Source organism: Anopheles arabiensis, chromosome 3 (assembly GCF_016920715.1).
Source record: "Anopheles arabiensis isolate DONGOLA chromosome 3, AaraD3, whole genome shotgun sequence".
Lineage (NCBI taxonomy): Eukaryota > Metazoa > Arthropoda > Insecta > Diptera > Culicidae > Anopheles > Anopheles arabiensis.
The window spans coordinates 85411196-85424747 of NC_053518.1; the positions used below are offsets into that span (position 1 = coordinate 85411196).

The following is a 13552-nucleotide window of genomic DNA, read 5'->3' on the forward strand; positions in this document are numbered from 1 at the left end:
ATGCCGTATTGAGAGGGCCCATGGGGACATTACATTAGAAACCCACATTATATGATATCCAAAACATTAGGAAGCTGTTTGAAATTTAGGATTAACAGCGACAGTTTTACATCTAGACATAGATATATATATTTTACCGAGCTTTCACCTATGCGGTAGCGCCTGAGGATCGAGACCATCACATGAAGCTTACCCGAACAACTTCATACAGCCATGTGGCGTGTGACTTTCGTCCGATTCGCTGGGTGTGCCTCAGTGTACATAAATTATAATATTCCCATCAATATGTGGGTCATTGTTAAATCGATACCGTAAAAGCGCAATAGAACATCAAATCCAAATCAAATGTATTGAACCGGTAGTACACAAGACGGTACATTTTCATGGTCAACCACTTCTTTGCACGATGTACACATCTTTGCCTTTTGGAGCATTATCAAAATATCGATCATAAAAATAAAACAGAAATATTGGTTTATCCCATGTATTTCACTTATGTTTAATGTTCGTAGACACATCCGCTAAACAACGCAATCTTTACCGTTTCTCATTACGATGTTTTAGAAAACATCCACTCCCTTCTAATCTTCACCACCAGTGGCAGTTAGCGGCATTTCAAACGAACTTTGAACCGATTTCCATTAACACCTACTTTAACAACGTGCCGCACCCCACCTTGCCTCTCCTGCACACATCGATCGCTCGTGTAAACGGGGCAATCATCATCATATACGATTGCGGGGGAAAAAGGGAAGAAATGTGAGGAAAATCAAAGATCGTTTCACAGTTCATTCGGTTCTGCTTGGTGTCTCTGTGTGTGCTCGGTATGGGTGTCTATGTTCCGGCACCATTTGGAAATTAGTCTCGGAAAATCATCCCATTTTCCACCGTTTCGGTGATATCATTGAATCGGAATTTTGGAGAAGGTGAAAGAGGGAGAGATATTTATAAGATGCAGTTAGCAAGGGCCGGAGTAACAAATCAAGCAAAAACAAAACCGGTGTAAGCTTTAAATTAAAATCTGTTCCAGTCATTCTACATCTGAAGCGCCATCTCCCAGCCTCAACATTTCTGGCAGGCAAAACAATGTAGACAAAAAAGGATCCACAACCCCGCCAGACACGGATAGATCTCACAAAACAACATCGGCTAAATTTAGTATGACGCAAGCCTGTCTTTGCCAATTAATGATGAGTTTCTTGCAGTAGCGGCAAAAATCGATGCCCAATGGAGGGGGGGGGGTTGGTTGTCACACACTCGTGTGCCGGGTGGTTTGGTACACAGAACCGGCAGATCGTGACATCATCAACAGTCACACACAGTTTGCTTTTTTGCCAAAGGAGGGGTGGTGAAGGTTCGTGTTTGTGTATTTTTCCTTCTGGTTCTAGTACACACACACACAACACTGTTGCACCTTTCACCGTAAAGCGACGCGAAGCCAACGGAAATAGAAATGCTCCGAAAATGGATTCCAACGGTCCAAATACATTAGAGGTTTTTTATGCAGGCTAAACAGTGCCATAGATTCCCTCTCTTTTATGCGTAGGGGTACTGTGTCTGGACAGTGCAAATTTTTGGAACTTGATTTCTCCACTCACTTCCCCCATTTATTTAAACGAATCGATTTTATGTGTTTCTTAAAAATCATTTTATTTATTTTGTTTCGTGTTCATTTTGGCTAACCAACACTAGAGCACACGGATGCACTTTCTAACGCGGATTGGCATGGAGGGAAGAAATATTGCGGATATTTTTCATTCCATTGTCTTAAAAGAAAGTTTTGCGGGCCTCGAAAAAAAAACAGTAGGGGCGTGTGCTGGCGGGTCTTATTTATTTAATTTATGTGTTCTTTAGTTTGTTCAATCTTTCCCTGTCTCTCGCTCTTTCCTTCCCTCAGTTTTTTTTTTTTTTGCACAAACCTCCTAACCCACTAAACGTGAGTAGCATGTCGATTTGATGATGTTCGGTGCATTACCAATGAGGTCGCGGCCGTTGGCGTGAGTGGCCGCCTTTGGGAGGGCGTTGAGGCGAGTTGTGCCGCGCTGGTGGATGTTTTTTGTTAGACTCCCTAAACATCACAGAGCTTACGGATGCGGAGGGGGTATTAAGGTACGAAACCACCGATAGGGTCAACGGTAGTTTCTGCTCTCTAATGCTTCGGCTGGATGTTATAGTAAGTGGCGTTACATCTTAACACACTCTCTTCAGGACAACCGAACCGGCCCACGTACGATAGGTGTTAGGTTTAAGGCTGGTGAAAGAGTATCACTGTTGCCTTTTTCCTCAAGTGCCTCTTAACCCGATTCATCAAACCGAATCTGGACAGCTATGTGAAAATGGCGATGCATATTCATGACTGGGGTGGAGCTGGCTATAAATATACACACACAACATGGCAAAGATAATGTTTTTCCACACCTCCAAATCGATAGTGCAAATCGAGTATCTAGAACACCATAAGTACATGACTAAACATTCATTAATCTCTGGAGATTTATGAAAGTTTATTACTCCATAAACTATTATATATTAACATTATTCAATCAATTATCTAATAGATATCAATAGACATAACTAGTTTAACCGTCAATATGACCAATTAAATAAATAAATAACATAAACTGTGGATGCGTCATACTGAACGATGTAAAAAGGTCTGTAAATTGTTTAAATTTAAATTCAAGTCGACATTGCTTCCTAGCGAGTTATAAACACTTATCATTTTTAATAAGGGATCGTTGAATCCAAAATTAGACGATCTGAATTCTATGTTGATCATAATGGATCATAAAATTCTACTGGAGGCCCGAAAGTTCAATTTATTGACGGGGCGTCAAAACAATCCACTAATAAGTTTGAGTATAAATAAGCACTGTGCCGTCTTTCTTGTTGATCTTGATGAATCTTTGAAGATTCTTGAATATTTATCGATTAATGAATATTTGAAGATTCGTGATTTTTAATTGGAGTTTCCTGAATCTTCAGAAATTCGTGGATCTTTGATTCGTATGAATAAATCTCAACGAAAAATTCATGAAAATTCATGAAATTTTTCTGGAAGTGCAAGAAGTTTAGATTAAATTTTCCTACAATATTCCGAAAAATATCTAATGCAATAGTTTTATTTTATGCCAAGCCAGATAGTTTTAATTCCAGTTCTTGCATTAAAAGGTTCCAAAATATAGGTTTTGGCAAGGCAGTACAATGATTCTTAAATTTTTAAAATCTGCTTTTCTATTGATTCTATTGATTGATTGATAATTGACATTCTGAAACATACAACATACTACATTATTGTCAGTATATCACAATAAAGAAAGGCTGACCATAAATATGGTATGCTAATATCAAGAAATGCACTATAAATGTGTTTATGCTTCTTGACTGTAATCTGATCGAATGATACTGCCTGGAACAAAAGCGTACCCCATGTATAAGAGACAAAACACATGTTTAACAGAAACAGGTCCAGAGTGTGTGCCGACAGAGCCTTCCATCTCACACCAAATATGTTGCTTCCTAGGCAGAAACATACAATCTCGCACCCTGAAAAAAACAGGTACCACGACAGCGGTCTGTATCGTCAACGATTCCTCCTACACACGCCGCCTGTGTGCGCACACGAAACAGGTTCGGTCAGGTGTGTGCTGCTATCGGTGCTGCATCAACATGCAACATTAACACGCCCTTCCCGACCCCCGCCAGTACATGGGAAAGCCGCCTTCGTCGACAGCAGGCAGCAGGAAAAGCGAAAGGTGCCAATAACATAACAATAAACGATGCGATTCTATGTAAGTTTTGGGTAGCGGGTGTGTGTGTGTGTACAGAGCACAATTTAACCTGTGTAACGTACCTTTTTTTCGTATGACAGGTAGTGAGAGCGATTGAGCAGGCGTAAAAACGTGCAGAGAAACATTGTTTGCATCTGAATAGAAGATCGGTACCACCCCCTCCCTGGTTGACGTCCGCACTCGACCCACGAATTACGAAGTTGAAGGTCACTGACATGTAGCCATTGTTGGGGGTTGGGGGTGTTTCACCTGTTTGTACGTGTTGGCGTCTCTGTACGTGGGCGTGCGTGAGTAGTCTGTCCTATCTCCATCACACGAGATGGGGTAATGTGGTCGAATGGCGCTTTTTTTCCACCAGTCATTCATTACGTGGTATTACTAGCCAGCCCCCGTAGGGGGTGAGAAGGGGTGGACCAAACATTATCAAACACAAGAGAAGCGGTGAAAATATTACAGCCCAAAAATTTGAGCGAAAAAGAAAATCGAATTGATAGTGTGGCTGTGTGTGGCTGGCGGCGCTAGCGGCGGCTTATCTTCACTTTCTCTTTGTTTTGATCGATATCTTCGCGTGTAAACAATGCTGGGGACTTGCTGTGCGTGTGAAAGGACATTTTTAATGGATATATTATAATTTTGGTATAAATTTTGTTACCTTAAGACGATAGCGAACTCATCGAATGTGGTGATTGTTTTAATTTCAAAAACGAGTTTTGCAATGTTTTATGTTATTTATTGAGTCTCATTCTGTTTATACTTCAAAATATCCTTTGTTTTAGGGCTATACTTTATGCTGCATGGGGTAATATAAATTAGCAAGGAAATATAGGAAACATTTATCAATTTTAGTTTGGTTTTTCACGCTGAAGGCAATGTTTTTCTAGTCTAAAAATTTGTTGTCTAAAAATCGCGACTCTAAGCATTGTTTTGTATATTTATACTAAAAAACAGATCTTATTCGTCCCATTACTTATGCTTATAATGTGGTTTTTTTACCAAGAGCTTGTATTTCGGCAATGTTTAAAACTACGAAATTGAACCCAAAAGAAAATTAGGAAAAATCATCGATCCATCGAGAAAATAAAAAAAAAACATCCACGGCACACCATCGCGCACACATACATGACGTCAACAGAGTGTAGATGTTGTCGAAGGGTAACAGCACACACACACAGACACGAGCAGTGGAACTACTACAAAACACACTGTGTATGATTTGGTAGTGTGCGGCGGAAAACAGGAAAACCTTCGGAGCCGAATTTGATGTTGGATGAGCGCGCGCGCGCCGCATCCACCGACATTCCCTGCGCCCCGATGGGCAGGGAGGAGGTGTAGAAGGAAGAGAATGCAATGAATTGCATTAAGCAAGCTTCACTGGCCATCTATGTTAGCGGGGTGGACGGCGGCAAGCGTTGAAATAACCGTTTCCTACCCCAAACCACGGGGCACGGACACATCTGCTGCTGCTGCTGCTCTGCCATTCCCTTTCGTGTGCTGTGGCGGAACTAAGACTCTCCCCGCAGAGGGGTTTTGCTCCACAGAGGGATTCCACCGTTGGTTTACCGTAGGCTTAAGCTTTATATGAAGCTTTTCTTGCTGCTTATCTTGAAATTGAAATCGCCCGGTCCCGGTAAAAATTCAATATAGCCAAAAATGATGCACCTAGTGATATGGGTGCGAATAAAAGTTGTTAACAAACAAGACAGCTTTTATCTTAATAAAAAACCCAAAAAAGTGGGTGGTCAAAGGTACACAATTTTCTCGCGAAATAAATGCATTTGCGCCACAATAAATATCATTAGCGGGAGAGATTTTCCCACTGCATACAATTGCGTGTAGCTGCTGTCGATTTCGTACCACCCAGCGTTCCACCGGAAAGTGGAAGAAATTGGCCCAAAAAAGGGGTGGGGGGATAAGAAATTTGCACAGTGGCAGCAAGCAGATAGCCTCGATGATAAGAAACGGCTTCAGCTCCAGGGGGGAAAAACCGCAAAAGGGGGAGAGCGAATAGCTGACCAGCAGACCGAACCCAATCGGCACGATATACCAAAAAGTCTTCACCTTCTTATTCCCACAAAAACCCCCTTGTGGCGGTGCACGTTCCTCAGTGTGGTGCTACAGTTTCCTCTGGCTGCATTTTTCCCTTCATCATCATCATCACCATCATCATCCTGCTGCTTTCTTCCCCCACTCTTTGGCGCGTCAGTTTCGGTTTCTTTTTCAATGGGCAATAAATTAAAATTCTGCCTCTTAATTTAATTTCGTTGTCTTCGCGTGTAAACGGGGCAAAAGGGGGAAAAGAAGAAGAATGTAGGAGTGTGTGTGTGTGAAAGAAAGGGTGGAATATCATGTGGAGAGGAAGGCTAGCTTTCACCCAGTGGGGTAGGGGATGAGGTGCAGATTTGGATTTGGGAGGCCTGTTGGTCCAGTTTAGTTGCTTTAGGTAGAGTAGTGGTAACCCTTGCTGTTATTGACTTAAGGCCACAGTTTTTTTCCCCGTTTCCGTATCGACCCTTATCGCACACATATGGTCTATTAATAGGCGGTTTGATTGAAAGAAATGGAAAGGTCCCATGTGAACCCGAACCCATTTTGAGCTCGTTTTGTTATTTTTTCAACAGGAGGTTAACGACATCTTCGCGTTTAAAGCGATAAATCTGCTTTCGTAACAGCAAACTGTTATGCTTCCGCAGCTGACACGAGCATAAAAACCCCGGGTTGGCCAAACCAGTTCGAAATTGCAACGCAAATAAAGGTGTGTGGAGCTGAATTTTCACTTCACTGATAAGCGACGAACCTGCCGCGACACATCCAACACGTAAATAATACATGACCGGTACGGGTTTGTGTACCCTTTGGGCTGCGTCATCTGACTCTTCTAGGGCCAGGGGGAAGGCATGGCTGTGTGTGTGTGTCTCGTGGTATACATCAACAAACACTGGCAGCAGGTTTAAACCCTTGCATTAAAAGCGTCAGCATAGAAAAAAGCAAGTGCACCCGAACCGTTTGCTAAAAGCCTCCCCTTTCGGCAAGGGGGAAGTGAGGGAAACAAGTCACAAGAGACAAAGCCACAATGATAAAAAGCATGTTCCCATTCCAAACCAAACCACAGAGAGATAGAGAGAGAAGGGAGAGAGTGGTTCCGAGGCTCGGTCGGTCGGTTTTGATGAATGCAGTTGATATTGGAAAAGGGGTGAGAGCAGAAGGGGTGGGGGTGTGATTTGGGTGTAAATCTGGAATAAATGGAAAATAAATACACACACACACCACCACTCCTTTGTGATGCTCCCGCCTTCTCCTGCCAATGGGAAAACGGGCGGCGAAAGGCGAGCCCGCTGATGGCGAAAGGTGACACACACAAGCACTCAGCCGGTGGCGCAGGGTGAAAATAAAGGAAATCTGGCTGGCGAGAGAGAGCGAAAGTGGTTGGGCTACTACTTGGATCGGGCGCAAGGAGGGTTCAAGCCCAGCGGCCCCAGCAGGTTGATTTGCAATGTTGATAAACATACACACACACACACGCAACGGCAGCAGCAGCGGGAGGTTCGTCGACAAATTGGGTTTCAGTTTCTGTAAGCTAATTAATGCATTCCGTTTGTGGTGGTGAGGGAGGGGTATTTCTGTTTTCACCTGGACATTACAATTTTGGGCATTTTAAGAAACGTTTTCCAACAAAATTGCATATTGAAACAAAAATGCCTGTATGAGGAAGGCTTCGATTTAGGACTCCCCTTAGAAAGGACCAATATCTTAAAATAATACAAGAATAGAACGAAAAATAACTATATTGCTGAGGATACTAGCCATTTTTCTGCCACTTGAGTTAGGAAATCATCATCTTTTAACTAGTTTCTCAGTAAAAGTGTTCAACTAAGGATATTTCCTACCAAAATCATTCATATAGCAATGTTTCAGAATTAGTTAAAATAATTTTGCATTCATTTTTAATACTTTTACTATACTATAAGCCATATGATGGTAGTGTTTACCAAAATTGGAGACTTTCATTGGATTAGTCAGTTTTTTTTTAAATTAAGTTTGACAGTTGGCGGCTGAAATCATGTCAACACTCCACAAAAATCCACACACAGGACTAGTCTGCGATTTACAGCCTGAATTATTTCTGAATCAAACCTTAATTCTAATTAATAGAATTAGATTCGAGTACCTGCTGGATAACTGTCAAAAGAAGATAGTGTTTTAATTTATCCAAAGGTGCATTAAAGAGATCAGGTGGTGGATTCTACAATCAAAGTGTAAGTATACCAGGTGGTCTCATAGTCTGCTTTTTTATAACCAAATTTGAATATCACTTTTTAACAGGACTGGTGAAAACTTTTGCTCAAAATTGACTTCCTAGAGGCTTGACGAATACTCAAAACACTCTTAAAATAAACACGTTGATAGCTGCTCGAAAACTGCTATACAATGCAAACAGCTGATAGGCTGACATTTCTGCATATGAATTAAAAAGGAAAAGGGACCCATTCAATAAAGTAGTTATTTTCTGATAAAACTTGAACAATGAATGGAATTCGTATCTTCTGTTTTGTACACAAGAAAGAAGGTAGAAGACGATAAGGCTTTGTACAACGATGCATTGAGTATTTCTCCAAATATCATGTGTACGCAAATGACCGGAATGCACTGTACATGTGTTTTTGCAAATCGTGTATCAATAACAAATGGCGAATAAACGCCGCAGGAAAGGAGATAAGTGACTGTGTATAACTGGCCAAATAAAAATTCAATTCCATTCATTATTTCTACGAATCTCAAATCAAGAATGAACCACACCACACGCGACAAATAAAAAAACAAAACGACAATTCAAGCCACTTTGGCCAACCGCAATGGTTCGTCGAATCGTTCGTGCACCTTCGCGAAATTGCAGTACGCCTCCCTGACCCACTCCCTTCTTCCACTCTTTCTCACTAGCATCCAAACATGGGGTACGGAGGTTTACGTTTTCTAAGGAATGGGTACACCGAAGCCGGCTAAATGGAGTGCGTGTGTCTGTGTGTCTGTGTGTGCGCTCGTGCATTGTGTATACCGCCGTCCGGAATTTGATAAGCATTTCTTCATCACCGCGGCCGTTTTTCTTTTATTGCTTGCTCGTTGCCGTTGCTCGATTACGGCAAGATGGCAATTGTAAGCCGTGATGGTCCCTCCTACAAAACCTACGAGAGTCGCTCTTTGGCGTTGGTTTGGTACATTGGGAAAGGTAAATTTGTGCCACATATACATGACACACACGCGCGATGAAAAGCTTGTTACACACAGCAATTGGACCAACGAAATTTGGTGTGCGATTTCTTGACAAGCTTACCACCATTGCGGAGCCAAGAAAAAGAATAATAAGAACAGCAAAACACACATTCGCTAGGAAAAATGTGTATAAAAACATGATTCACGATGGGGTAAGCGATGATAAGAAGTGTGTAAAAATCACAACAGAAAGGCAGCAAGCCAATAAAAACAAAACGAAAAAAAAAACAGAACACATCACAAGATAACAAGATACCGGAGACACACTGATTTCGTCCATCAGTACATTATCGATTGATGTCACAACCTTTTGTGTTAGAAAATATTTGTCACTTGCTAAACGCATCCAAATACAAAACCAGCAGCTTCTTTGTGTGTTGTTTAAAATAAAGAACGATAAAAATAAACAGTTGCATTCCTGGACAAAAATTAATCTCGCCCTAAATCATCAAAAGGTATAGAGATCATGAAGGAGGAAGGTAGGATTTCCTCAATAGCCTTTCTTAAAAAAATGCAAAAATCAATCTGCCGTATAAATTAATGACAAATTGTCAGGTTTATTGGGTCCTAATTCTCCACGAAGTCTACCATAAAAACGTAAATCTAGCTCGCCATATGTTTTTGTTCAACCTGTCTTTCCATCTGCTGTTTGTGATGCAAATGAATCTCATTTTGGCTGGTTTAGTTGGCTCTTTATTTCTTTATTACACTAGACGCAACCTTCACCCGCCAGACAGATGATATGTTTTGTCGCCCTCTTTTTCCGTGTACCGATCGCTCACCTTGACTGTTTTGAAATTTAAATTTGACAGTTCATTCACTGCGGAAAAGCAAAGCGTGGCGTGTGGCAGCAGGAATGCAATGAGCATTAGATCGTACCGTTTAATTAAATCTAACGCAAAAGCGGTCCCAAAATCAGATGACCGAGACCCTTCCCCCGTTTTTGATGCTCACACAACACACAAAGGAAACCCAGGCGCACACTAGCGCTGTCATCTGTGGCGCTAGTGTGTGCTTCACTAATGCGCCCCCAAACTGTTGCGCAAACTCGCCCACCGCGAAAGGCGACGACACAGACACACACACACGGGGAGCGCGCGCGTTTGTTGTCCCGAGACACAACAGAGAGCTAACTAGATGTGTGTGTCCTTTTGTGGAAGGACTATTTCCCATCTCCCACCGTTACGACGCCAATCGTCGGTCGGCGGTCAACCTTGCACACACCTTGCACGAAGGTGACACCCAACCTACACGGCTACTTGGGGTGTTTTACGCACTTAGGGAGTTTGAAGCAAGACAAACGCGAGGGAAGCAGATACTTACAAATCGGGACTCCTGGGTTTCCATGTCGTACGCAGACCGTGTTGATGGTTGCTGCTGCTGCTGCTGGTGTTGTTGATTTTCCATCTTGAAGCTGCGTTTTTCTTCCACACTTTTTTTTCTATCTCAAAACTCGCTCGCTCTCTTTCACACACACTATTTTTCACTCCCACACTCGCTCTCTCTCTCTCGCGCGATCTCTCAGTTGCACAGTAAAAAGTTCACCAGTGCGTTGCGGTCGACGGGGCAAAATGCATCACCAACGCTTCTTCGCCCGGCATTGGTGTGACGAAGGAAAGGGGTGAGCACGGGGCGAGGGGGTTGGGTTGGGAGTGGGTAGAGGGGAGGGGGGGCTGAACGTTTGCAACTTATGCTCTCACACACTCACGGGGTTGGCGTGGGCTGGACACGGAGGGCAGGTTGCATACGGTCGCGTGGCCAGGATTCGCAACTTTTTTTGCTGGCGGATAGGGAGGGAAATGGGAGGAGATCTGTGTGTGTGGGTGTGGGGGTGGGATCCGAATCGAAGCCCCCGGAGAGGTGGTTGTATATGTCAGCAACAACCCCGCACAAATCGAACGAAACGGCTCCGCGAGATGACGAAATCGCCGATTCGTTCCCCAACGGCCGCCACTGAGCCGGAGCAAAACAACAACAGCAACAAAAACGGGCAAAAAGCAGCAACACACACACACGCACCGACGATTCACGGAGATGAGTAATCCAAGCAGAACACCTTCCTCCTGCTCCTCCACCTCCTCTTGGGCGATGACGAGATGATGATGGCGATCGGGGTGGCGCAGCGTCGCGGAGGATGGACCTTTGCAGCTGGTGCAAATGCTCCCGAATTCACGACCACCTGAACCGTTCACTTCCGGTAGCGCGCACGCAACACTTCCGCACGGATGGAAAAATCAACCTGACAGCGAAAGCCTGCTCAATTGGGCTCCGGTTTTGACATCATTTCTTTCCACTTGTTTTTTTTTTTTTTGTTGTTGCTTCTTCTCTCCTCTTTCTTCCTTCGCTCCTATCTCTGCGCACCAGCGCTGGTGCCTTCTAGCTTCAATACATACTACTACCGCACACACTCGCACGCACACGCGCATACACTGACACGGCGACACATACACACGCACACACACACACACACCCGACGTTCAGTACGGACGCGACGGACACACACTTTCGCTTCCTCGTTTACCGTTGTGGTAGTAGTGTGGTTTAACGCTCAGCACACACACACGCACACAAACACGCACGTACACACGCACACCTTTTTAACAGGCAAAACGCATATTTTACTCAACTTTATACAACACACAGCGGGCGAGCTCGTTTTAGCTGCTTGCACACATTTTTCACACTCCAAAAAGGTTAATTTTTCACTAGCCACCTGGACACAACGCACACACACACACCTTTGCCTGGCGTGTGTGGACAATGCTCCGTGAAGTGCCGATTTTCACGGCAAAGGAGGCTGTCGCGGCTTTCACACACTTCACGGCACGATCTTGCTGCCCGAAACCAAAAAAAAAAAAAACTAAACAAACACACCCATCACACGCACAGCATCTTATCGGCACACAGACACGCGCTTACGTGTACCGAACACTTTTGTTGCTTTGTTTGCACGAAGGGGCTTTTGCACTCACTTTTCACCCACTCGCGGCGCGAGGAAAAATTCTTCCACTGACGGTTTTTTTTTGCTTGCCCACCACCACTGTCGCTGGCAGTGTACGAGGGTCACCACTTCTGCACGCAACAAACACACACGCGGACGTTACGTTTGGTTGGCTGTGAGTTGGCTGCTGTGTCCCGTTCGCAGGTACTGGTACAGCTTTTGCCACGGGCACGCCTGACTTTTACACACTTTACACGAACAAAAAACCTTCTGCCTTCTGCTGCTGTTGGACACAGGCGAACGAAGACGATGACGAGCGACACACACACCCGTCCTGTTCGAGGTTGCGAATGGAAATGCCAAGATGCGTAGACTGACAGGTCTCGGTGCAGCTATCATTTCGGGCGTTCGCCATCTTTTTGCAGCTGATGTTCGAAAATGGGCAAACAAGACGTACACATATGGCTGAACCTTGGCTTATGCTCTGCCTGGAAGACGCGGGCAGCAAAAGTGAGTTCCTCATGCGTACGGAGAGTTACCGGTTGTTTAGAGGTGAGCTCCTCCAACCATGGAAACTTTAGCAATGGTGATATTTACAGAAAAAAGGATAGAATAACAGGCTTTTAATATTGAAAATTATTTTATTTATTAAGTATATTATTTATGTAATCTATTTTTTATTGAACTTTAAATCTGAACCTAGCTTATGCATTCGCCCGACAATAATCTGCTCTAATTTTGTTGATGTGTTTTTACATACAATATATTTCACGCATTCTTTATGGTTTAACTAGGCTCCCTGTTGGTAATCGGTTTCTCGTGAGCTTATCATTGAGTAAAGAAACAATTTGAGCCTGGGTCAAGTATATTTCAAAGTTGTGTGGAGTATCTCACGAGGACAGCCAGCCTGAGAAAATGCCAAGTTGTATTCTCGTTTTGCCCAACAGACCTGACACCTGGTACTGCAAAACGGCTTATTAATTTTGTTCTTAGCGCAACTACTCTTTACAGAATAGTTCTGCTGAGCCCTATTTTTAAATGCATCTAAAAATCCTGCTCCGAAAATTAACTGATCTGAAACTGAATCTGAACTACAGTGAGAAGCCATTTATCAGAAAACCTTTCATACAAAGATGACAATTTGTGTTGAGAAGGATATTTGAAAAAAAGTTATCAAGACACATTGTTAAAAAACTCTAAAATTTAGGGCAAATTTCAAACACTCTCTTTAAAAAACATATAGATTACAGAAGCCCAGGCAAAACATTTGCCAATAATAACAATTTCACAAACTCCATTGTATCCTCAACGCCATACAAGTTTGACAGAAGTACGATGGTTTCACTACTTGCGATTGGCATGTGTAAACACGGGTCTGCATAATCTTTGGCGCTGAAAAGCTCATAGCAAGAATCTTCTTCTTCTTCTTTGGCTCAACAACCAATGTCGGTCAAGGCCTGCCTGTACCCACTTGTGGGCTTGGCTTTCAGTGACTAATTGATTTCCCCCCATAGCAGGATAGTCAGGCCTACGTATGACGGCGCGGTCTATTTGG

General features: G+C 43.3%; 1 protein-coding gene across 19 annotated transcripts in view; it reads right to left on the bottom strand.

The window, feature by feature from the left end:
• Positions 1-12365, bottom strand: part of LOC120901302 (patronin) — a 59475-nt gene extending 47110 nt beyond the window's left edge. For all 19 annotated transcript variants that reach the window (XM_040309116.1, XM_040309107.1, XM_040309121.1 and 16 more), the window contains exon 1: positions 10380-12365. In XM_040309116.1, the coding sequence (XP_040165050.1) occupies positions 10380-10463 (84 nt within the window). In that variant the 5' untranslated portion in view covers positions 10464-12365. The remainder of the gene's footprint in view (positions 1-10379) is intronic.
• Between the last annotated feature and the right edge of the window lie 1187 nt (positions 12366-13552).